The sequence below is a fragment of the Typopeltis vanoorti genome, chromosome 21 (genome assembly GCF_054136105.1).
Source record: "Typopeltis vanoorti isolate ZY-2024b chromosome 21, IOZ_Tvanoo_1.0, whole genome shotgun sequence".
Classification (NCBI taxonomy): Eukaryota; Metazoa; Arthropoda; class Arachnida; order Uropygi; family Thelyphonidae; genus Typopeltis; species Typopeltis vanoorti.
In genome coordinates this window covers 79,068,414-79,091,723 of record NC_143569.1, presented here as the reverse complement: position 1 = coordinate 79,091,723, position 23,310 = coordinate 79,068,414, and the positions used below count along the sequence as shown (strand labels likewise).

The 23,310-nt window shown below is 35.8% G+C and overlaps 1 protein-coding gene across 3 annotated transcripts in view; it reads left to right on the top strand.

Moving 5' to 3' along the window:
• The window catches only part of LOC150095019 (protein deacetylase HDAC6-like), a 694,680-nt gene that overhangs the window by 19,983 nt on the left and 651,387 nt on the right, over positions 1-23,310 (top strand). For all 3 annotated transcript variants that reach the window (XM_090411706.1, XM_090411707.1, XM_090411705.1), the window contains exon 2: positions 7,902-7,981. In XM_090411706.1, coding sequence (XP_090267832.1) covers positions 7,937-7,981 — 45 coding nt within the window. In that variant the 5' untranslated portion in view covers positions 7,902-7,936. The remainder of the gene's footprint in view (positions 1-7,901; positions 7,982-23,310) is intronic.

Here is a 23,310-nt window from a genome sequence, read left to right as displayed (position 1 = left end):
GTGTTCTCTATGGGTGCTGTTGGCTAGTGTTAAAAGTTGGACAGGTGGCCTAGGAATTAAAGTTTCCCAAATTTTGGGAAGTTTGATGCAACCATATTTATTAAGATTAGGCTGGTTTTTTAAGTCTGCTGCAGATTCTAAAAAGAGTCTTTCAAGTTTGTGTTTGCTGCAATGGAGCATGGTGGTTTTCTTCCATCTGATTCTGTGTAAAGCATCCAAGCCATGGTCTGCAAGACCTGATTGACAAGAGTTGTGGTGGTGGATGTATTTTTTGGATTCTTCTAGGTGGATGTTAGCAGATCTCCCAGTCTGACCATAATATGATAATTTTCAAGAACAAGAAACCTTGGAAACACCTGGAATAGAAAAGGAAGGGAGCAGATCCTTAGGAGAGCAGAGAAGCGAAGCCAGTTTCAAATGAGGTTTGAAAGCAGTGCAGAGATTATATTTCTTCAAAGTTGCCAACAATAACTTCAGGCTCAACGTAGCTAATATCTTATCACAAACGTTGCCACCAAAAGAAATATTTCCAACAGCCAGCTCCATGCTCAACTGCAAAGGCAACAACATAATTATTACGAGTGCTGACAAAGGTGATGCCATAGTTGTCCTCAATCCCAGTAATTATTATTATTATTATTATTATTACGTGACACCTCCAAGGAGTCCAAAGACTCATTGAGGGAGGGCACCCACTCTACAGCTCTCCGTCTCCACCACTCAATTCACCAACTATAATGAACCGCATCATCTACACCAGTGCCATCCACTACTATCACCACTAGTATTTTCACACACTATCACAAACATCCATGCCCACAGTGGGATTCGAACTCGCAACCTTTTGGCTGGAGAGTGGATAATCTAACCACTTGGCCATGTTCTACTCAGAGACCATACCCTTCAGTGGCAGCCGGTGAAATTTTAATGGGAGTGCTGCCTATACAAAATTTAAAAAAAAATAATAATTCTTTCTTTCCTAATAAGTAACCAATTTATTAATAAATAAATAAATAAATCTATAGATTTATAAGGGTATGTAAACTGCTGGATTATGATCCCACTATGTCTCAGAAAAAAATGTTAAAAAGGCTTCTAAAAAATGTTATATTTTGGCTCCTGAAGTTGTTAAAACACTTTAAACCTTATTACTAAAAATTGATAAACCCAACTAACCTCTCCATCTCATAGTAGATGCTACTGATTCTCCTTCCTTTAAATTAGCCAAACAGTTACTAAAATCTTTAGTTTCACTTACTGGCCACACTTCTTATATAAAAAAATTCCACTCATTTCAAATCTTTACTCCAGAATTTAGTTTTAAACAATAATGATATCATGGTGAGCATTGATGTTGCCTCCATATTCACTAATATCCCTCTTTCTGACAGACACTTTTAATTTACTTAAAAAAAATGCTGACATTATTGATCTTTTTAATTTTGCTATTTATGCTGTTTATTTTTCCTGGAAGGGTACTTTATATAAACAGACAGAAGTTATTTCTATGGGCTCTCCCCTTCCCCCTCCTCTTGCTCTCTCTCTCTCTCTCTCTGGCCAGTTTCTATATGGAGCATTTTGAAAAAAATGCTCTTGATACTACCAGTCTCAAACCTTCTATTTGGTTAAGATATATCGATCATATGTTATCTATTTGGCAGCATGGCTCAGACACATTGGACCCCTACTTCACCTCAACACCCCAGAATTCAGTTCACTGTTGAAAAAGAAAAAACAACAGCTTGCCATTTTTAGATACTCTAATCACATTTGCCCAATGATACCCTTTCTCTGTTTACAGAAAACCCACCCTACACAGGTAGATACATACGTAAACTTCCCCCTCCCCCTTCTCAACAATATGGTGTCATCAAACCATTTGTCAACAGAGCCTCCAACCTCTGTTCCACTCAAGCTTCCCTTACAACAGAACTCTCCTTTATTCACCAAACCTTCCTGTTCAATGGTTATAATACCAAAAAAATTTACAAATTATCTATCCCTTCCACCCCCTCTTCACATCCCTCTCAACATAAAGACTACAGTAATGCTATTACTGTTCCCATTATCTGGAGCACTTCAGAAAAAAAAATAGCCAAAACATTGGAGAAATATGATCTATGCACTGCTTTTAAACCTCATTTGAATTTGACTTTCCTTCACTTTCTTAAGGATCTACTTCCTCCCGTCTCTATTCCAAATGTTTACAAGGTTCCTTGTTCTTGCAGATTATTATATTATGGTCAGACTGGGAGATCTATTAACCTCTAGCCAACGTAGAGGGGCTCTTCTCATAGGATTTTACTCTTTATTTATTCTACCTCATTTCTTCCATTTATTGTTTCCTGTGTGTTTTTGTGTGTGTTATTACAATTTTAACATTTTAATCTGATGATGTCTCTTTTACTGAGATAAAATATTGAAATTGATTAAACTTGTTGTTTAATTATTTCTCTTTGTGCTGTAAATTATTCCATTGAAGTTCAATATGAATATAAAACCAGCACCTACTCCTAAATACTCATTTACTAATCCTGTGTTTCCCACCTCCACATCACACTACATACTCTCAAAACCATTAGTGCCATTTCCCTCTATTATGAGAGGACATAATGCATCACTTATAAGTAATACCCCCACTGCTGCATTTGCCCTTCCTATTAATGATATATATGCCACGCCCTTCTACTTTTGTTTCTATCAGTAGGTCATCTTCTGGTATGTACCTGCAAACGGTGTACTGACCACTATGACAGTACCACATGATTAAGTTTACATCATTACTAATCTCCTATCGATAATTTTCCTCTGAAGTAATGTATTATTTGCCAGCAGTCCGATGTTGTCAAATCTAATATTTCAGTCTTCTAAATCTTGTGGATCTTTTTTCCTGTCTTAGCTTCAAATACCTGTTTTGCTAACTTTTCTCTCCTATTCTGTTTAAGTGCCTATACTGCTTTAGATTAACTCTACATTCTTGAATGTTAATAATGTCAAGTTCCCTCCTAATATATCTTCATTTTTAATATGATCCTGCTGTTGATACCATCTGTTTATTCCCCTAATTTTCTCAGAACTCTTATTTATATTTGTGATCTCTAGTAGTCTTTGATCAAGTGATTTATTTCCAACCACACTCTTAGATTCATAACTTAAAATTGGTTTGAACACTGTCTTCTATACTGCTTATTTAATCTTTTAGCTAATTTCTTTCTTATTCCTTATACATTTATTCAACTCGCTTCACACCATACCAGCTTTGCTTATTTTGTTGGCTATTTCCATATTTAATTTGTCTTCTTCACAATATTTAGGCACAAAACACTGTGCCTAAATAACTGAAACATGTTACTTGTTCTGTAGGTTCTCTGTTCAAGATTCAGCTGATGCTTCAATGCTTCTCCCTGTTTTTATTGTTTGTCTTTTTATTGGTAATTTTCATACCAAATTTATGACAGCAATTATTGAATTTAGTCAGGGGACCCTGCAGATTTGTTCTGGATTTATTTAGGTGTATAACATCATCTGTATAAAGCAAAGAACTGAAATTTAACATCACCAATTTTGATATCAAGTTTAATGTCACTTTCTTTCATAATGTGATCCATACAGATGAAAAATAATTGTAGAGATAATGTGCATTCTTGTCTTACATCTGATTTTGCATCAAACCATCTTCCTCTATGTCCTTTAATTTTAACTCTGACTTACAACTTAAGTACAGACTTTGTACTTCTCTGTCTAATGTTCTATTTATCCTATATAATTGTTTTGAAAAGAAGCTTTTCTCTAGGCACCTTGTCATATGCCTTTTCCAGATCTACAAAACTTCAGTACTACAGATCCTTGTTTTATTCCCATGATTTCTATATATATCAGTCTGTTCTATCATCATCATCATCAAATTCTTAATATGTACTCTCGGGGGGGGGGGTGTACATGATATTATGATAGCATTACATGAAAAAAAAGTTACACATTACACCTATTTCTTGTAAAGTAAAAATCTGATCTTAAAAGCCTCTATTTGTCCTGAACTCAGCTCATTTTTCTCCAGGTTTCTCTTCCATAATTTTTTTAGCATTTTATCACGTATGCTTCCATAGATCTTACATGGAACATTTAATAGAGAAATTCCTCTGAAATTCTTGCATTCAGTTTTATTCCTCTTATACAGTGATTTATCTGGATTTTCAATAGAGTACCATGTGATAAACTATTGTTGAGAAGGATGCAGAGTCAGTTGGTAGCTTAGATACAGGGTTGGTTGACTGATAGATACTAGTGAGTTGTGTATAGTGGCATAGTATCTAAAAAAAGAATGGTGACAAATGAGGTACCACAGGGTTCTGTTCTTGGTCACCATTTTTTAATTTATATATCAGTAATATAGTTCAGGGTATGAGACGAAATATTCATTTGTTTGCTAATGGTACTAAATTAGGAAGAGCAATGTCAGAAAGTTGCCATGTGATGTTGTTTCAGGTTGATTTGAATAGATTAGTACTTTGGGCTGAAGAATGGGGATGTGAATTTAATGTTGCTAAGTGTAAAGTTATGTAGTTTGGTCAAAAAAGATGCAGCAGGCTTTACCATATCGGAGGAACTCTTCTTCAGGAGGTGAGGAATGTGGAGATCTTGGTGGATATGAAACTGAGACTCATGGGACAAATCGCAAAAGTTGTAAGGTTTATCTAGGAAATTGATGCTATAATGCAAAGAATCCTGACTAGTGTGGATAAGGAGATGATTCCACTGTGTAAGATGATAATCAGTTCCCATTTGGATTTTTTCTATACCATTGGAGATGAGGAAACATTAGAGATAAATGGATATTAGAGACAAATGAGTATAAGGATAGATGAATGGAATGTGGTGTGCAGAATGATAGATAAGAGAAGGGGGAGATGATATGATTGAAATGTATTTGCTGAGAGAAGTCTATCAGATAGATACAGGAGATTTATTGCAGCAAGAATGAGTGGTTTTGCTTGCACACTGTACAAAGGTCATGAGTGAGGAAGTTAAAAAAAGAGATTTTTGGCTTGGCAGGTGGTGAGTGCTCCAACATTGAATGTATTCAAGGCAAAGTATGATAGTTATTGTGGTCTGTGATTGTTCAAATTCCCTTGATGAGTCTTTAGATTCCACTTAGGCTTGGAAGTAATACATTGGCTTTTTCAATTGGACATAAGTAATACTTTACATGGGCTTTTTCATTGGAGACAAGTAATACTTTACATGGGCTTTTTCAATTGGAGACAAGTTATCCAGTGATTCTGCTATTGATACCATCTTTATTGTTGTTGTTCTCGAGTCCATTGAAGAGCTTCTAGATATGACCGTGGCTCTGTAGAACTGCTTTGCAATCTGTTGAACTTTGATGGAGTAGAGCTTTTTTCTAGGGTTATTGTCAATTTTCTGTAGAGCAGCAGCAATAGCATGGACAGAATAAATATGGACAGGTGTTAGTTCAACTCCTGGACAGTTGTTTTTGCATGTTTCATAGTTCCTACTACCATCTGGCTGAATTTTCATGCCTTTAAAATGTTCCATCCTTAGTCTGGTGACGATTGTGGTTATTTCTCTATTTTCATTAATTTCACTGATTTCATTCTTCTTCTTGATAGTTTGTTTTACCAATCTTATTTTGGCAAAAGAGTTAGCATCAGTTAGTGATACTGGGTGTAATTTTTGAGGTAAATATCTTGCTTCTTTGGCTAGTCTGTCTGCTCGTTCATTGCCTTCAATATTTACATGGGCTGGTATCCAATGTGGTGTGCAGTTCTTATTTTTCAAATTTAAAGTTGTTAGTAGTTCATGAATTTCATGAAAATCTGCACTTTCATGAAAATAGTTCACGAAAGTGCAGATTTTGAGTCGCTGTAGGTAGTTATTCCTTCTGTAATGTTTATTACTGAATTTGAGAGATAGAATTTGAGAGCTGTTTGTATGGCTGTTAATTCACAAGTGAAGTTTGAAGCTATTTTGCCAGCTGTGGTTTTGATTTGCATTCCTCCAGGTAGAGTTAGAAAAACTCCTGAACCTCCTTGGTTGAGTGCTTCATCAGATGATCCATTAGTGTAGGCAATGACATGGTTTGGATTATTTAAGTGATGTATAGTGTTAAGTCCTTTTCTTTTATTTTCTTGCTGTGAATCCTTTTTTGAACAAGGTTCAAGGAGATTTAAGTTTAGCATTGTGTTTCTTGGTAGAATAGTGGCTCTTTGCTTATTTCAATGGATAGGTGCTCTAAGTCAATCTGTTTTTTTTTCTAATTTCTTGATCATATTGTAACGTAGATGATCTCTTTAGTCTAGATTTTCTTGTCCAGGCATCGAAAGTCCTGCATGAGATGTAATCCTGTTGGTGGCTCCTGATTCTGTTAGTGAATTTAACTGTGGAGAGTTTTCTTCTGTCTTCTAGTATGTGAAGCTCACACTCTTGTTGAGCTTTGCATTATTTGTGGATGAGACTGCACCTATGATAATTTTTGCTGCTATTTATTGTACTCTGTCAAGTTTTTCTTTTGAGCTAGTAGAAGCTGGAGCCCAGATTGATGAGGCATATTCCATAGTGGGTCGTATGAGTGCTGTATATGTAGTTTTGAGTGTCTTCGGTTTTACACCCCACTTTGTTCCACAAAACCTTTTGATGATATTAAGCTTTTTAAGAGCTTTATTTGTAATATGAGTTGGAAATTACTGAATCACTTAAGGAAATGACAACGTATATAAGAATATAAATTAAATAACACTTTAAATATTTCCGATATTTCGGCAACGTCAAGCTGCCATCTTCAAATGGAACTTACAAAAAAAGGCACGTGCACATAGGCACTACAACACAGTAACTGAGAATGAAGTGAGGAAGCTATTGTTCTTCTAAAAGTCCTGATGGTGCCCCCTTGTGGGCTATGTAGGTGTTATTAGCCGTTGGGCTGAAGGTCTGCTGATGTAAGCCTCCCAAATTTGGCGTAGTCTCATGCAACCAAATTTGTTGAGGTTTGGATAGTTTCTTAGGGCTGTGACAGATTCCATGAATAGTCTTTCGAATTTGAACTTGCTATGGTGTATTATTGTAGCTTTCTTCCACTGTATTCTGTGGCGTAAAAGGGGCACCATCAGGACTTTTAGGAGAACAATAGCTTCCTCACTTCATTCTCAGTTACTGTGTTGTGGTGACTACGTGCACTTGCCTTTTTTGTAAGTTCCTTTTGAAGATGGCAACGTGACGTTGCTGAATTATCGGAAATATTTATTAAAGTGTTATTTAATTTATATTCTTATATACGTTGTCAACTCCTTAAGTGATTTAGTAATGCATAATCAACGTATAAGCTTGTCTATGAGAATGAGTTGAAAATCTCAGTTCAGTGTCTAGGGTTAGGCCCAAGTATTTTGGAGACTGTTTTTTCTATTTTGGTATTATATATTTATTTGAGGGTTGTAATTGTGTCTATTTTTTCTATCAGTGGAGAAGATGCTCAGTTTTGTTTTTTCTGGGTTTATCTGTAGTTTAAGTTCCTTTGCCCATCTGTTACAGTGTAAATAAGAAGTAGAAATTTTTATTTTATTTGTTTATTGTTTGTGTTTTGCATCCTACAAAAAAAAAAACAAGAGAACATGCTATTAGTAGAAGTGCTGTATATAATGTTATACTGCACAGTGGATAATAAGAATAATATTGTGTGTGTGGTGAAAGGCTGAAATAATAATAATAATGCCTTTTTTTAGCTTTTTCAGAACTTTTTGTTTTATAAAATAATCTTTATAATTATGAATTTTAGAACACCATATTTTCTAATATGAAATATGACTATGATGTAAAATTAGCCAATTAACTTTCTAAAAGTATTCTGTTTATTATTATTATTATTATTATTATTTTTTTTTTTAAAGTCTTGATAGAAGGTGGTAACTCTAGGAGGGAGTGTATGACACAGATAATGGAGAATACCACAAAATGCTTCTCCAAATTGGTAAGTATGGATTTTAATAAACTTATTTATGAAATTATTTGTGTTTTTTGTGTAGTTATTTTTCTGTATCATATGAGGAGACAAACTACAGTTTATATATGTTCTTTGGTTAATTTTGTAGAAGGTGATTATATTATTGAGATTTATGGCATTGTGAATTATGCTTGATATTGTGGCATTCAAATCTACTAGGCACAAAAAAAGAAAAAAAAAAAGTAACATCTCCTGATAAGTTGTTATTGAAACATATATAAAACTGTAGTTTTATATATGTTGTGAGTGATTTATGATCCAAAAATCCCAGGAAGTGAGATTTTTGGATCATAAAATACTATGTAGAAAAATAGTTGCCTATTGATATATATATATATATATTATTATTATTATTATTATTAGATATATGAAGAGCCAAAGGCTTCATTATTATTATCATCATTATTATTATTCATTATTATTATTATTTTGGTAACCTCAATGGAATCAATAGACTCATCATGGGAGTCCCACTTAACCAGCATCATGTCTATCATAATAAGCTTTGAAGTTATTTACATTACCTATATGCACAATGCATTCCACCCACTAACAACTCGCTGGATTCTGATTATGTAGATATTAGAGTAATTATTATTTGCTTCAGAATCCAACATGATATTCCATCACAAAGGCTACATTTGTAAATATTATTTAATGTAAATAACTTAAATTATAATTTGATATCATGTAATTACCTTAATTATATCTAATATTTAATTGTTTAATCAAAGATATGTGTTAATAGTAATAAGATTCTGTATTAAATATTATTAAGTATTTTATTTATTGTTATGTCAATATTATAAGAACTTGTATTTGTAATTTAACTATGCATTTATTGAAATGCAAATATTCTATTTATTCTTGTTTGTGAAAGTTTAACGTTATGTAATAACTGAATATAGTGGTATAACCTTATGTAACATTAGCGAAAATGTTTACGTTTATTTGTTGTCATGGAAACGCGTGAAATAAACGAGCGCGAGTAGAACAGAGCGAGGGCTGGAAAAAGAATAATAAAAAAATATAAGAGGTAACAAGAGAGAGTTGGGACGGAAACTTGGAAGTGAAAGGAAGCAAGGGCATAAACTAGAGAAGTAGAAGTAAATGAAAGGTTCTTAAGGGCAGGAGTTAAGAGGATAATTTTTATAAGTGAGCAAGGACAAAGTGAATTTTATAGTTAGCTGAAAGTGAAGCCAGCAGTAATAATAAAAGGGAAATTGATGCTGTAATCGGATAATATAAAAAGCTGGACGTTTAAGGAAGAATTCTGAATACACCCAGTTGGTCTAGAATTGCAGCTTATTTCTGATTTGCCCTAAGGAGAACCGCACAGTGTTTTAATTAGTTTATGAGTGGTAACAAGGATAGTTGAAGTACCCTGCAGTCGATGTCTGGATTTCTGAAGCGCGATTGATAGTGTTTTAATTATAACTGTGGATAAGTCTTGTAGATGTGTTCTTAAGTGAAATAAAAATAATTTAAAAGTTTGCTCACAACGTATTTGATGTACTAGGAACTATTTCCGGTAAGGACTATCTTAGTGTATTATTTGAATGCTTGAAGAATTGAGTGTTAATTACGCTACGCTTAACCTAACCTCAACTGTGGAAACTCTTCGTGATTGAGAGTTGAAGTTAAGAATTGTTAGAGAGATATTTTCAACTATTAGTGCCTGCGATATTTTGAACTTATAGCATGACTGAGAAGTGTGTGAAAACTGATTAGATAGGAAGTTCTATTATATTTATATATGTGTAGGAACTTTGTAACTCAGAAGCTGAGAAAGTGTATGTGAAGGCTTGGAAGGTTGAACTAATGTGATTGACTTGGCTTAATGTTTGACTTGCTTCTATTGTTTTAAATTAGAAGTAAAATTTATGTATGTGTTATATAGCTTATATTAAATGTTTGTTTTTGTTAATCAAAAGTTGTATTTTGCCTGAATCTCTTTTACTGCACCATTCATAAAATATTCGAACCAAAGCGGATAAATTAAGTAAGTCAAATATACTCGGCCAGTATATATATTAAGGAGAAATAGTTGAGGGTTGATTTTTCTTCAATTCTTGAACTAATTCAGATATAGAGTGGCGCAGTCTTTTAATATAAATTTTCTCTATATTTGAATTAGAAACCAACTAGCAACTATTTTTAGGTTAAGAAAATCATAGTAAATAACATGTCGGATCCAAGGTACAGATTAAGACGAAGTAGGATCCAACAACCAGCATCATATCTATCATAATAAGCTTTGAAGTTATTTACATTACCTATATGCACAATGCATTCCACCCACTAACAACTCGCCACATAAAAAATCTACTCCTTGCATCCTTCACATCTTTATACAACTTCCAGGGATGGCCTCTTGTTCTTCCCATCTTGACATTCACTCTTTTTATAATTCCTTCTGTATTAATTTGATAGAATCAAATTTATTAATATTAAAACTTTAACCCCACTCATTTATCCAAGCTAAAAGTCTATTCAAATCTTTTTGTAAAGAATTAACAATTCTTTACAAAAAATTAACTATTACTGATAATTCTACCTAACTTTGCATCATTAGTCAATCCACATGAAATATCATTAACAAATAAGTTGAACAGCAGGGGCCCAAGAACAGAACACTGAGGCATGCCACTGGTCACCTTCCTTTTCGAGACACTGCTCTATCATACATAACTTGCTGGTATCTTTTCAGAAAGCCAGTCTTCCAGCCATCTAACCATCTGCTGCTTATACATCAATCTGACAAGTGGTAATCTATCAAAAGCCTTTGCAAGGTCCAAAAAAATCACTGTATGTGAATCTCCCTTATCCAACACATTCATCACCTTATCATAAAATATAAGCAGATTGCTAAAAGAGGACATGTCCTTCACAAACCCATGCTGACCATCATAGAGAATCTTATGTCCATTAACCCAATCCTGGATTCTATTTCTAACTAATTTTTCCAACACTTTGATCACAACTACAGCTATACAGACTGGTCTGTAATTGGAAACTTCTGTTCTCAAACCGTTCTTGTGGAGAGGTATTATTTTGCCTTCTTTCCACAGCTTAGAAACCTTCTCCACTGCAAGACTTTCATTAAATAACCAGGTCAAGGGCATGGCTAACTCTTTTGCACATTCTTTAAAAACACCTGGTGATATGTCACCAGGTGTTTTTAAAGAATGATATGTCTTATTAGCATCTAATCCAAGCAACACTTGATACATTTCTGATTCTTTCACACCTGTAATTCTTCTCTTTTTTCCCTTCTACATGTTGCACAACAGGGTTTCCCAAACTGTGTTCCATGAAACACCAGTGTTCCGCGGAAGATGAATAAGTGTTCCTTGAGAAGTTCTCCTGGAATTTGTCATTTTAGTTTTCTAAGCATTTTTCATGAATAAATATTTTATAGTGGAAATATTCTGAGGAGAATAATATTTGTGAATATGTCAAAAAGCTCAAACCCAGAATGCCTATTAACATCTGTGTAGCAAATGTTAGTAACCAAGCCGTGTATTTTTAAACATGGAAGTATTCATGAATTATCGTGAATTTTCACGATAATTCATGAATGCCCTTTCCCAAATGTTTGAAACCTTTCAAGGGAATACCGCTGTTTATGACCAGTCTCAAATGAAAGCCTACAAAGCGATCTCCAGGATGTACAAAAGGAGGAGAAAACTACTAGCACACAGGAGAAAAAGTCTGCATTCACTCGTAAGTACTTATAATAATATTATAAATTTTTGGTGATCAGAATGGGATATGAAAATCAGCACAAATTAATTTAATGATGTTTATGTTTAATTGATGTTTAATTAATTATTAATTAATAATAAAAATAAGCTAAATTAACAATTTATTATTAATTAATACATTGCATTGCTAAATAACCAAGGTGTTCCGTGAAAATTTCAGGATTTGTGAAGTGTTCCGTCGTAGGAAAAGTTTGGGAAACGTTGCACAGCATCATTTCACACCACTATGATATACACTGATGAAGTGTTCATTAAATAATTCCACTATATCATTTACTATGGTTACTCTGACACCATAACTAGCCACCAGTGTCAACCTTACATAATTATTTTTACTCTTGCTTGCCACATAACAGAAAAATTCCGTGGATTAGGAATTTTTGCATTATGGGAGATACTGAGATAGAATTAATGGTAGCTTGGTCCACCTTTGCAATGAGTTTCCCAGTGTTGTACTACCTTACCTCAGTCCTGAAGATACTTTCAGGAGCTAACTTTGTTTGCTCACACTTGGATAAAGGATTAAACTAAATTTATTATAATCTAACCAAGTGAAAAATAAACTTTCAACATCTTTCTCTAAATCCAGAGTAATTTAATAAAAAGGTGGCTCACCTTTTGGCAACTCCTATAGGTAAAGATGACCTCGCTATTGCTTCTGCCTGGTATCTCCACGTCTGGGTTTGGCTCCCACTGAAGAGACCTCAATAAAGATCGAAACTAGTCTGGGTAGTGGCCTTTCCCTTAATGCATAACATTATACATATCCGCAAGGAGATGTGTTTTGCATTATGGGAGATACTGAGATTGGAGTGATGTTAGCTTGGTCCACCTTTGCAATGAGTTGCCCGGTGTTTTACTACCTTACCCCAGTCCTGAAGATACTTTCAGGTGCAAACGTTGTTTGCTCACACTTGGATAAAGGATTAAACTAAATTTATTATAGTCTAACCAAGTGAAAAATAAACTTTGAACATAAGAAGTCCAAACTGGAAGTCTTGACGTCAGCCAACCTGCATCTTCTATAGCCTCTGAGACTTCTACTATTGAGAATGCTGAATCCTGTGATGAATACTCTGGTGCATGCCTTATTCTTATGTATAATAAAATTTTGATACACTGTTTTTGAAAAATGGGTATAAAATGTTACTTATTATTGTGAAATAAAAATTAAAATCTTTTAAACATATAAAAACATGGGGTTATTTGCAAGAATGCAAATTTTTACAAGAAGTATAGGGTTAAAAGGCTTTGCCTGCTCCCTATAAGGAAATAAAAGGTGATAGCTGAGTTGTGTTGATACTTAAACCCTGCAAATATGGAGACTCGAGTGTATTAAGAATACTCTGAATTTAATACTCTGAATTGTATTAAAGGTAGGCACAGAAAGTTTTTTTTTTTTTTTTTTTTGAGTGGGGAGATGACTTCTACATTTCCTGCAATCGCACCCCATCAATACAATATATTGAAAATAATCTTTTCAGTCCAAAGTGCATAACTTAACATGATTTCAATGCTTTAAACTCAGAGTAAGAAAGATTAGGACGAGGAGGCTTGGCACTAACAGACTGTGAACATTTTGTTTTATCAAAAGGACATGATTTCGCTGTTACACCGAATAAGGTGCCAATTATGGATTTTTTTCATAACATAGACAGGGGTATTCGATCCTTATCCCAAAAAATAGCCAACAGATTACGTTTTGAATGTGCACAAATTCTTTTTCATGCCAAGCCTCCTCGTCCTAATCTTTCTTATTCTGAGTTTAAAGCATTGAAATCACTGAAGAATAACAATAATTTAATTATTACGAAAGCTGATAAGGGGAAGGCTGTAGTGATTCAAGATAGGAAGGAATATGAGAGAAAAATGTCTCTTTTACTTCGCAACTATTCAACTTATAGGCCTCTTACATCGGATCCTACCCGGAGTCAATTGAAGAGACTTAATTCTCTTATAGATAATGTATCTACATGGAATAAAGATCAAAAGAAAAAACTTAAAACCTTCTTCAGTCATCCACCTAGATTGTATGGTCTTCCAAAAGTTCATAAACCAGGCATTCCGTTAAGACCAGTCGTAGATTGTATAGGTTGCCCCCACTTACAAAATCTCAAAATTTTTATCAAATTTACTCTCTTCTTCAACTAGAAGAACTGATACTTATATAAAAAATACTTTGGATTTCAAAAATAAAATTTCAGATCTTCATTTGGACGTTTCTGATATCATGATCAGTTTAGATGTTGTTTCTTTATTTACAAATGTGCCTCTTTCGGAAAGTATTGAATTACTACAACAGGAATTTCCTTCATCAGACATTGTAAACGTATTTGATTTTGTAATAAATTCTGGTTATTTTTCCTTTAAAAATAAGTTGTATCAACAAATTGAAGGAACAGCAATGGGTAATCCTCTTTCTCCTGCTATCTCCAATTTCTTTATGGAACATTTTGAACAACGTATCTTTGACAACATTTCTCACAGACCTACTCATTGGTTCAGATATGTCGATAACATTTTTGCTGTATGGAATGGCTCTTCTGATGAACTTCAACAATTTCTCACTAAGTTAAACGCATTTCATCCGAGGATCAAGTTTACCCTAGAAGTAGAATCAAATAAACAGTTAGCCTTTTTAGATCTTCTAATTCTTCACCAACCAGATGGTAACCTACATTTCTCAGTTTATAGAAAGAAGACTCATACAGGCCATTATATCCATGCGGAATCTCATCACCATCCCAATCAAAAGGCAGGAACTATTAAAACACTGGTTCATCCGGGCCCACTCCTTTTGTTCTTCAGACGATCTTTTACAGAAAAAACTACAATATAACTTCTTCCTTTCTATCTAATGGTTATAAGAATTGCTTCATTAAAAGAACTTTGAGTAGTTTTAATATGTCTTCCTCTTCAAACACAGAAGTAGAATCAAATAAACAATTAGCCTTTTTAGATCTTCTAATTCTTTGCCAACCAGATGGTAACCTACATTTCTCAGTTTATAGAAAGAAGACTCATACAGGCCATTATATCCATGCGGAATCTCATCACTATCCCAGTCAAAAGGCAGGAACTATTAAAACACTGGTTCATCAGGCCCACTCCTTTTGTTCTTCAGACGATCTTGTACAGAAAGAACTACAATATATAACTTCTTCTTTTCTATCTAATGGTTATAAGAATTGCTTCATTAAATGAACTTTGAGTAGTTTTAATATGTCTTCCTCTTCAAACACAGAAGAAATAACGCGCATTACTATCCCTTATGTACAAGGCATCAGTGAACGTATAACAAAAGTTTTAAAACCACTGAATATTTTTGTTGCCTTTCGACCGTTTAGAAAAATCTCCACCTTTCTCACTTCTCCTAAGGACAAGCTTCCACATCTTAATCATCCAGGTGTCTACCAGATTCCGTGCTCTTGTGGATTATCTTATTTCAGACAAACGGGAAGATCTGCCTTTATTCGGCTAGAAGAACACCAATCTTATATTGAATACTTTAAACCTGAAAAGTCTGGACTTGCAGAACATGCCATCTTCACCAGACACAGAGTTCATTGGAGAAAGACAAAAGTTCTTCACAAAAGTCAGTTTCTCATGGAACGCCTTTATAAAGAAACATGTGAGACTCTACTTCATTCTCCTAACGTAAATAGATCCGACGGCTTACGTCTATCCCCTTTATGGGAGATAGTACTTTACAGATTAGCTCATCTTTCCTAACTTTTTATTGTATTGATTTTTTTTTTTTTTTTTTAAAGGAAAGTTATTGACCTTTTTAGTTATCTTACACCAGCTACTTAGGTGGCGCTTTTTGGAATTGTCAGTTATTGTTTAATTTGAGCTTAATGTACTGAAGATGCCTGTGACACACAGGTGAAAATTATACTATTAAATAATCTTTGTACGTGAGTTTTTTCGATTATTAATTTTGTATCGATGTGTCATATCCTTTTAAATTCCTCAGCAAAGTCTAATCCAACAGTATCATAATATAGTCTTTCCCTTCATCAACTTAGTTGTCACTTTATTAAATTATTTAATACTAATTGAGTAAATTACAAAGGCAAGATCTCTTCTTAACAAAGCAAAGCTATGTTATTACTCAGTGCTAATTCCTATGTACTCGTTCTTAAATTCTGAAAAAGTAGGGTTATGAAAAAAGGTTGGCCTTAACCAACTTTTTTTTTTCATAACCCAGACTATCACTCCTAAAATAATGATAGGTATCTAATTGCTGCTTCTCTTGCCCTTCTGCTTTCCCCTGCAATGCACTCAATGTGGAGACTGTGTTGAGCCCATACACAAGAGGTTAGTTGATCACTCTATAATACATTAGTACATGTATGGGTAATGGGTTGGGAAAGGAGAAACTTGTTTACATTTGATTTGGAAGACTGCATTCCTTGGGAAACACAACAGGGGGAAGACTGTTCCACAATACAGCAGTTGCAGGAATGAAGGAGGAGGAAAGAAAAAAAACTTGTTCTGTTTGTTTCAAGGTGCACTGTGATGGGATGATGAGCAGCAGCTGCACGTGTTCCAGTGAGCTTAGTATTAAGTGGGGAAATTATTGATGTTATTTCAGAACATTTATCATGAAAATATTTGTAGAATATACATACTGCAGAAACCAAACATCTGTGCCAAAGTGGGGGGAGAGAGAGAGAGTTGGTAAGAGATGGGTCAATAATAAGTCTAATTGCTCTCCTCTGTATTGAGTCAAGCATTTTGAGGTAGCTTTTAGGGTTCCCACCCCATATGTGAGTGCATTATTCAATAGCTGGGCAGATTTGTATAATGTTAACAGCTGTTCAGGGGTGAAGTAACATCTTGAGCGAAAGAGAAATCCTAGTTTTTTTGAAGCTGAGGATGCAATGGTTGTGATGTGTTTATGCCAGGAGAGGTTTGATGTCAGGGTAATTCCAAGAAGAGAAATCTCAAATTGTCTGGAAATTTGGGTATCGTCAAAAAGAATACTGGGAAAAAATGGTTATTTTTATGAGAAGTAGGACAGAACTGGGTTTTATTAGCATTGAAATTGACTAGGCTATCCGAACTCCATTGGAGGATGGCTGGAAGATCAGAATTGAGGGTGGTGGTGGTTGATGTTCTGTAGGTTAAAGCGAGTTGTGTAGAGTAAGGTTTATCAAATGGAAGGGAGGAGTGCAGTGTGCTGTCATCTGCAAAAATGTATTGGGTTCAAGGTCAACTGAAGTAGGCCATTGATATATAGCAGGAAGAGGATTGGTCAGAGGACAGAACCTTGTGGAACCCTGGCATTACTTGAATAGTGACAGGATAAGGAACCATCCACCATCACACACAGTGTGCGTCCAGACAGAAAGCTGGCAATCCAACTACAGAAGTCCTGTAGTTGGATTGCCAGACTCAAACTACCAAATGATGGTAGTTTGCTTAGTAAGCCTTTGTGCCAGACCCGGTCAAAAGCTTTGGAGATATCAAGTGCAACCACTTGAGATTTGCCAGACTTCTCCTTGGCATTTGTCCAGAGATGTCCTGTTGCAGATCTCGTGTTGTTTGACAGTGACAGAATCCATACTGGCAGTCGTTTATTAGCTGGGTGCCTTCAAGGTAGTGTAGAAGTTAGGAATTGATGATTTTTTCCATTACTTTAGACAGGACTGAGGTAATCAAGATAGGTCGGTAGTTGGATGGCAGTGACTTTTGCCCTTCTTAGGAATGGGTTGAATATAGGCCAATTTCCAAGTTGTGGGATAGATACCAGTGTAGTAAGAGCGTATATATAGAGGTGACATAGGATAGGAATCAGTTCTGGTGCACAAACTTTCAGAACAATTGGAGAAATGCCATCAGGGCGAGGAGACTTTTTTGTGTCTAATTTGGACAGTATTTTTCTGATCTCTTCCGGCAAAAGGATATGGAGGGCATTGTATGTTGGGTATCTGGAATGGTTGGGAGGCATTTACCATTGTCAGTTATGCATGCATTGGAAGTAAAGTGTGAAGCCAGAAGATTGGCTTTTTCTGTGGGTGATAATGCAATAGAGCCATCAGGGTATGATAAGGGTGGGAATAGTGTTGGGCAGAAGTTACAGCCAATTGCTTTGGCGAGAGACCAAAAGGCTCAGCTGCCGTTTGGACAGGCTGCTAGTTTCCTGCTTTTTGGTCTTTCAAACTCTATTTTGGAAGCATTGATTGTTTTTTTGCATCTATTTTGGGCTTCAGTATAAGCTCTAAAGGAGGATGGGGGGGGTGGGGTTCTTGATTTAAGCCAGTTACGGTATGTTTGGTTTTTCATTTGAACAGCCTTGATGCATCTTTTGGAAAACCAGAGTTTAGTTAGGGAATGGCAGATCAGTGTACCGTGGGGAATGTATGTTTCCATGCTGGTGAGGATTACATTGGTGATTAGTTTGGTGCATATGTTTGGGTTGGAAGGCCGTTAGCAATAGTCTCCAACCATGGGAATGTGGCATAGAAGTTGTGGAGGCTGTCCCACTTGGCACTGTTACAATGCCAAACTACTCTTGTATGGGAGTGGCTGTGTAAGAGTTGTTGCATTTGCGAGGAGATGAGCACTAGATTGTTGTCAGAATTACCTAGCGGCCCACTACTTTCACTATGTATTTGGAAGGGTCATTGGTGAGGAAGAGATCTAGGGTGTTTGGGGAGTGGTTCAGGTTGTCTGGTATTCTGGTTGGCATCTGAACAAGTTGTGTAAGGTCATTAGTGATGGCAAATGTTTCAGCATCTCTGCCTGCAAGATTTGTACAACTGGAGGAAAGCCAGCTGGTATTGTGGACACTAAAAATCTCCTAGGAGGATAATTTTGCTGTTGAGAAAGTGGGAATGGAGAAAATCAATTTTTCATCATCATCATCATCATCAAATTCCTGCCATGTACCCTCAAGGGGTGTACAGGATATGACAGTACTACATGAAAAAATTACATCATTACTAACTTCCTATCTACAATTTTCCTCCAAATCAGTCTGTTACTTGTCAAGACTCCAACATTATCAGATCTTATATTTCTATCGTCTAAGGCACTTTGTACCGTATCAATCCACCTATATCTTGGTCTTCCTCTGGGTCGTTTTCCTGCCAACCTGGCAGAGAACACTTGTTTTGCTAATCTTTCCTCTCCCATTCTATTTAAGTGACCATACCATCTGAGATTAGCTCTGCTAACGCATTCCTGGATGCTGACAATGTCAAGTTCTTTCCTAATATCCTCATTTTTAATATGATATTGCCATTGATGCCATCTGTTCACGCCTCTAATCTTTCTCAGGACTCTCATATCTGTGGTCTCTAGTCTTTGGTCAAGTGTTTTACTTTTGACCCAGCTCTCAGATCCATAAGTTAAAATTGGTTTGAACACAGTCTTGTATACAGCTAATTTAGTGTTCCGACTAATTTCTTTCTTATTCCATATGAATTTATTCAATTGACTTCCCACGATACCAGCTTTGCTGATTCTGTTGTCTATTTCTATATTTAGTTTACCATCTTCAGTAAAAATTGTGCCTAAGTAGCTGAAATGTTTTACTTGTTCCACAGGTTCTCCATTCACAACACAGTTGACATTTTCAATGATTCTGCCTATTTTCATTGTCTTTGTCTTTTTATTGCTGACCTTCATACCATATCTATTACAACAGCTATTCAATTTAGTCAGAGAATGTTGCAGACTTGTAGCGGATTTATTTAGAAGTATAACATCATCCGCATAAAGCAAAGAGCTGACATTAACATCTCCAATTTTGATATCAGGTTTAATACCACATTCCTTCATAATGTGATCCATATAGATAATGAATAACAGAGGGGATAATGTACATCCTTGTCTCACACCAGATTTAACATTAAACCATCTTCCTGTACTTCCTTCAATTCTAACTGCTGACTCACAACTCAAATAAAGACTAAGTATTGCTTGATATAATGCCCCATTGACACCATATAACTGCAGCGTATTGAATAGCTTCTCTCTTGGCACCTTGTCATATGCCTTTTCCAAATCGACAAAACTTAAATACAGATCTTTGTTATATTCCCATGCTTTCTCGACTATTTGTCGTAAAGTGAAGATCTGATCCTGACAGCCTCTATTTGGCCTGAATCCAGCTTGTTCTTCACCAAGCTTTTCTTCCACAATTCTTCTCAACCGTTTCTCAAGTATACTTGCATAGATCTTGCCAGGAACACTCAGTAGGGAAATACCTCTGTAATTCTCACATTCAGTTTTATTTCCCTTTTTATATATGGGTACTATGAGAGCTCTACTCCAATCATCGGGAATTCGTCCCTCTGTCCAGACTTTCTGAACTATGCAGTGCAGCCACTGTAAGACTCTTATACCACCATACTTCAGCATTTCTGGTCGAATATCATCTACTCCTGCTGCCTTTCCACATTTCAAGCCTTTGATGGCTTTTTCTACTTCAAGTATGGATATGTATTCCTGACTGCATGCCTGGTCAGTGTTTTTTATCACTGTGCTGTCATCACTGCTTGTTTCATTTAGCAGTTTTTCAAAGTAATTACTCCATACTTCAAGGATATCTTTTTCTCCTGTTTTCATTTCACCTTTATCATCGCTAATTCCTTTTACAGCACTCTTTCCTCCATTCCTAAGCTTCTTCAACAACCTGCAGAATATTTTGCCAGCTTCTTGATATTTATTTTCTATATTCTTGCCAAAGTCCTCCCATGACTTTTGTTTAGCTAGTTTTACACACTGTTTAGCTTTCTTACATTTGTCTCTGTATTCTGTAAGAGTAAAAGCTGACTTATTTGCCAGGAACTTTTGATATGCTTTCTTCTTTTCCTTCACTGCCTCTTTAACTTCCTGTGTCCACCAGGGAGTTCTGATTTTTTTATCCTTGCACACAACCTCACCACATGCCTCTCTAGCAGAATCAATCAATGTTTCCTTCAGAGTTTGCCACTGAATCTCCAAGGTTTGATTCCTGTTCTCAAACTCTTTCATTTTCTTTTCAATAATATTTCTGTATTTTAGTCTACAGTTCACATCTGAGAGCTGCTCAACTTTTATTCGCTTTAAAACTTTCTTACATGTTATTCTTTTCAATATGAAATTCAATTTTATCCTGCTCAAGACTAAATAGTGATCACTTCCAATTTCAAATCCTCTGTACACTCTGGTGTCCTGCACCAGGGAGAAAACATCACTATCAACAATAACATAGTCAATTAGACTTTTCTTATTCCTAGCCTCTTCTCTCCATGTGAATTTGTGCACATTTTTATGTTGGAACATGGTGTTAGTAATAACCAGTCCATGTCCTGAGCAGAGATCCAACAGATATTTGCCATTATTATTAGCTTTGCTCTTTTCTCCAAATTTTCCCAAAATATTTTTGTATGTCTCACAATCATTTCCTACTCTACTATTTAGATCCCCAACAAGGACCAACTTTTCCTTTTTCATTGTGTCAGTTGCTTTTTCTAAAGCCTCAAAAAATTCCTCCACTTCTACCTTAATAGAACCTTCTGTGGGACCATAGGCACAAATAAGTCTCATTGTCCAGTTCCCCATTCTCATATTTGCCCACATTACTCTACTTGAGACTGACTGCCATTCAAGAAGATTAGCCTCATATTTTGTGTTGAAAACTATGGCTACTCCTTCTTTTCCTTGATTGTCATTGCCTGAATATAACATTTTGTATTTATTGCTCAGAAAGATCTCACCAGTTTTGGTCTTTTTTGTTTCAGTCACCCCTATTATGTCGATCTGGTACTTATCTAATTCCTCAGCTAGCTCCATTTCTTTGCCATTCAGGCTTCTTACGTTGATAGTACCGATCTTTAACTCTGGTGATGTTGAGTTGGGGTTTGTTTTCAGATTTGTTCCAGTAGCTGACTTTTCGCCGTTCGCCCTGGTTCCCTGGCGAAAACAACGGGGGCCTTGTTTAACCGGGCGACGCCCCAGCCGGCATGAAATTTTGTCATGTTGTACCATCATTTTTTATTTTGGTTTAACCAATAAGAATACAATTTGGTCGGCTAAATCCCAAATTGCCAGCCCATCCTCGTTCGTTCAGTATCAAAGTAGATACCCAACAGGGTGCACCACGAGAAGGTGAGGATTGGACATTGGGTCAGAAGCCCTGGTCGGTTCTCTGCATTCCTTTAAAGGCTATGTGGAGGTCTCCTCTCAGTTATACAGCTTTGACCCTTAAGCACCCCGAAAATCAATTTTTAAGGAGAGGAAATTAAAGAGCTCAGAGTGGTTGATTTTATTGGGAAAGCGTAGAGACAGCAAATGAATTTGACTGAATGGGGAAGGGATATTTTCAACCAAAGAAGGCCAAAGTTGGGTGCTCTCTTTCAAGGTACGCCTGTGCATACATCAGAGTGGATGTATGCACAGATGCCACCCTTGGGTTGAAAGGAGTTAGAGCGTGTAGTTTGGAAGGTTGAGATAAATAGTGCTGGGAGGGGGTGAGATTTGAGTTTCTTCCAGAAAGAGTAGATGGGGTTTGGTGGACTGAAGGTGGTCGTGGACATTATTAAGGTTGGAGTTTAGGCCACAGATGTTGGTGAAGTGGATATGCAAGGTTCTGTGAGGCATATATTTGATTACAAGGGTCTTGCACATTTCCTATGCAGTGCCTGCATTCTGGTTTCCATGGTGGCTACTAGTGGCATCACTTGATTTTTGTACCAATTTAACTTGCTTGTATTCAATGATCAAACTGGTGTCTCCATTTTAATGTTTTTCTTCAGTTCTCTTTGAAGATACTGTTGTTCCTTCTCTGCAAATGTTGGGTATGGCCGAGCACGTATGCGCAATTGGAGGCAAAGACTTAGATTAAACGTAATGTTCAGATTCACTACCAATTCTACATTTTCTCATTGTGTATATATATATATATCATTGGCATTGCATGCCCATTTAGGCTGGGTGTGGTGTGTTGTGGCTTATGCAACCCAGACCTGGTTTGCAGAGTAGTTAGAGTATCTGCTCTCCAGCCAAAAGGCTGCGGGTTCAAATCCTGCCGGGGCATGGATGTTTTTGATTGTCTGTGAAAATACTGGTGGTGGATGGTGGTGGTAGATGATGATGATGGTAGTTGGAGTTCATTGTAGTTGGTGGATTTGCATGGTGGAGACTGAGTTGTAGAGTAGGTGCCCCCCCTCAATGAGTCTTTGAACTCCTTGGAGGGGTTATGTAATAATAATAATAATAATATGATTGCCTTTTTATTGGTGTATGAAAGTTTTAAGAATGCATAATGCATCAGTACTTGTCTTAATTAGTCCAATGTAATTAATTGCAGGATAACTTTGAATACTTTAATTTATCAATTAATGTAATTTTAAGTACGAAAGCATAAATGTCAAATGAACAATAGCTATGCTTCATGCCACCATGTATGTGGGTTTACACTCAATGGTGAGATTAGATTATCATCGACAAATACTAGAGTGAGACATGGATAATTTGAATTTTAATATGATTTTTAAATACGGCCATATAATATGCACAGAAATCAGAAAAAGT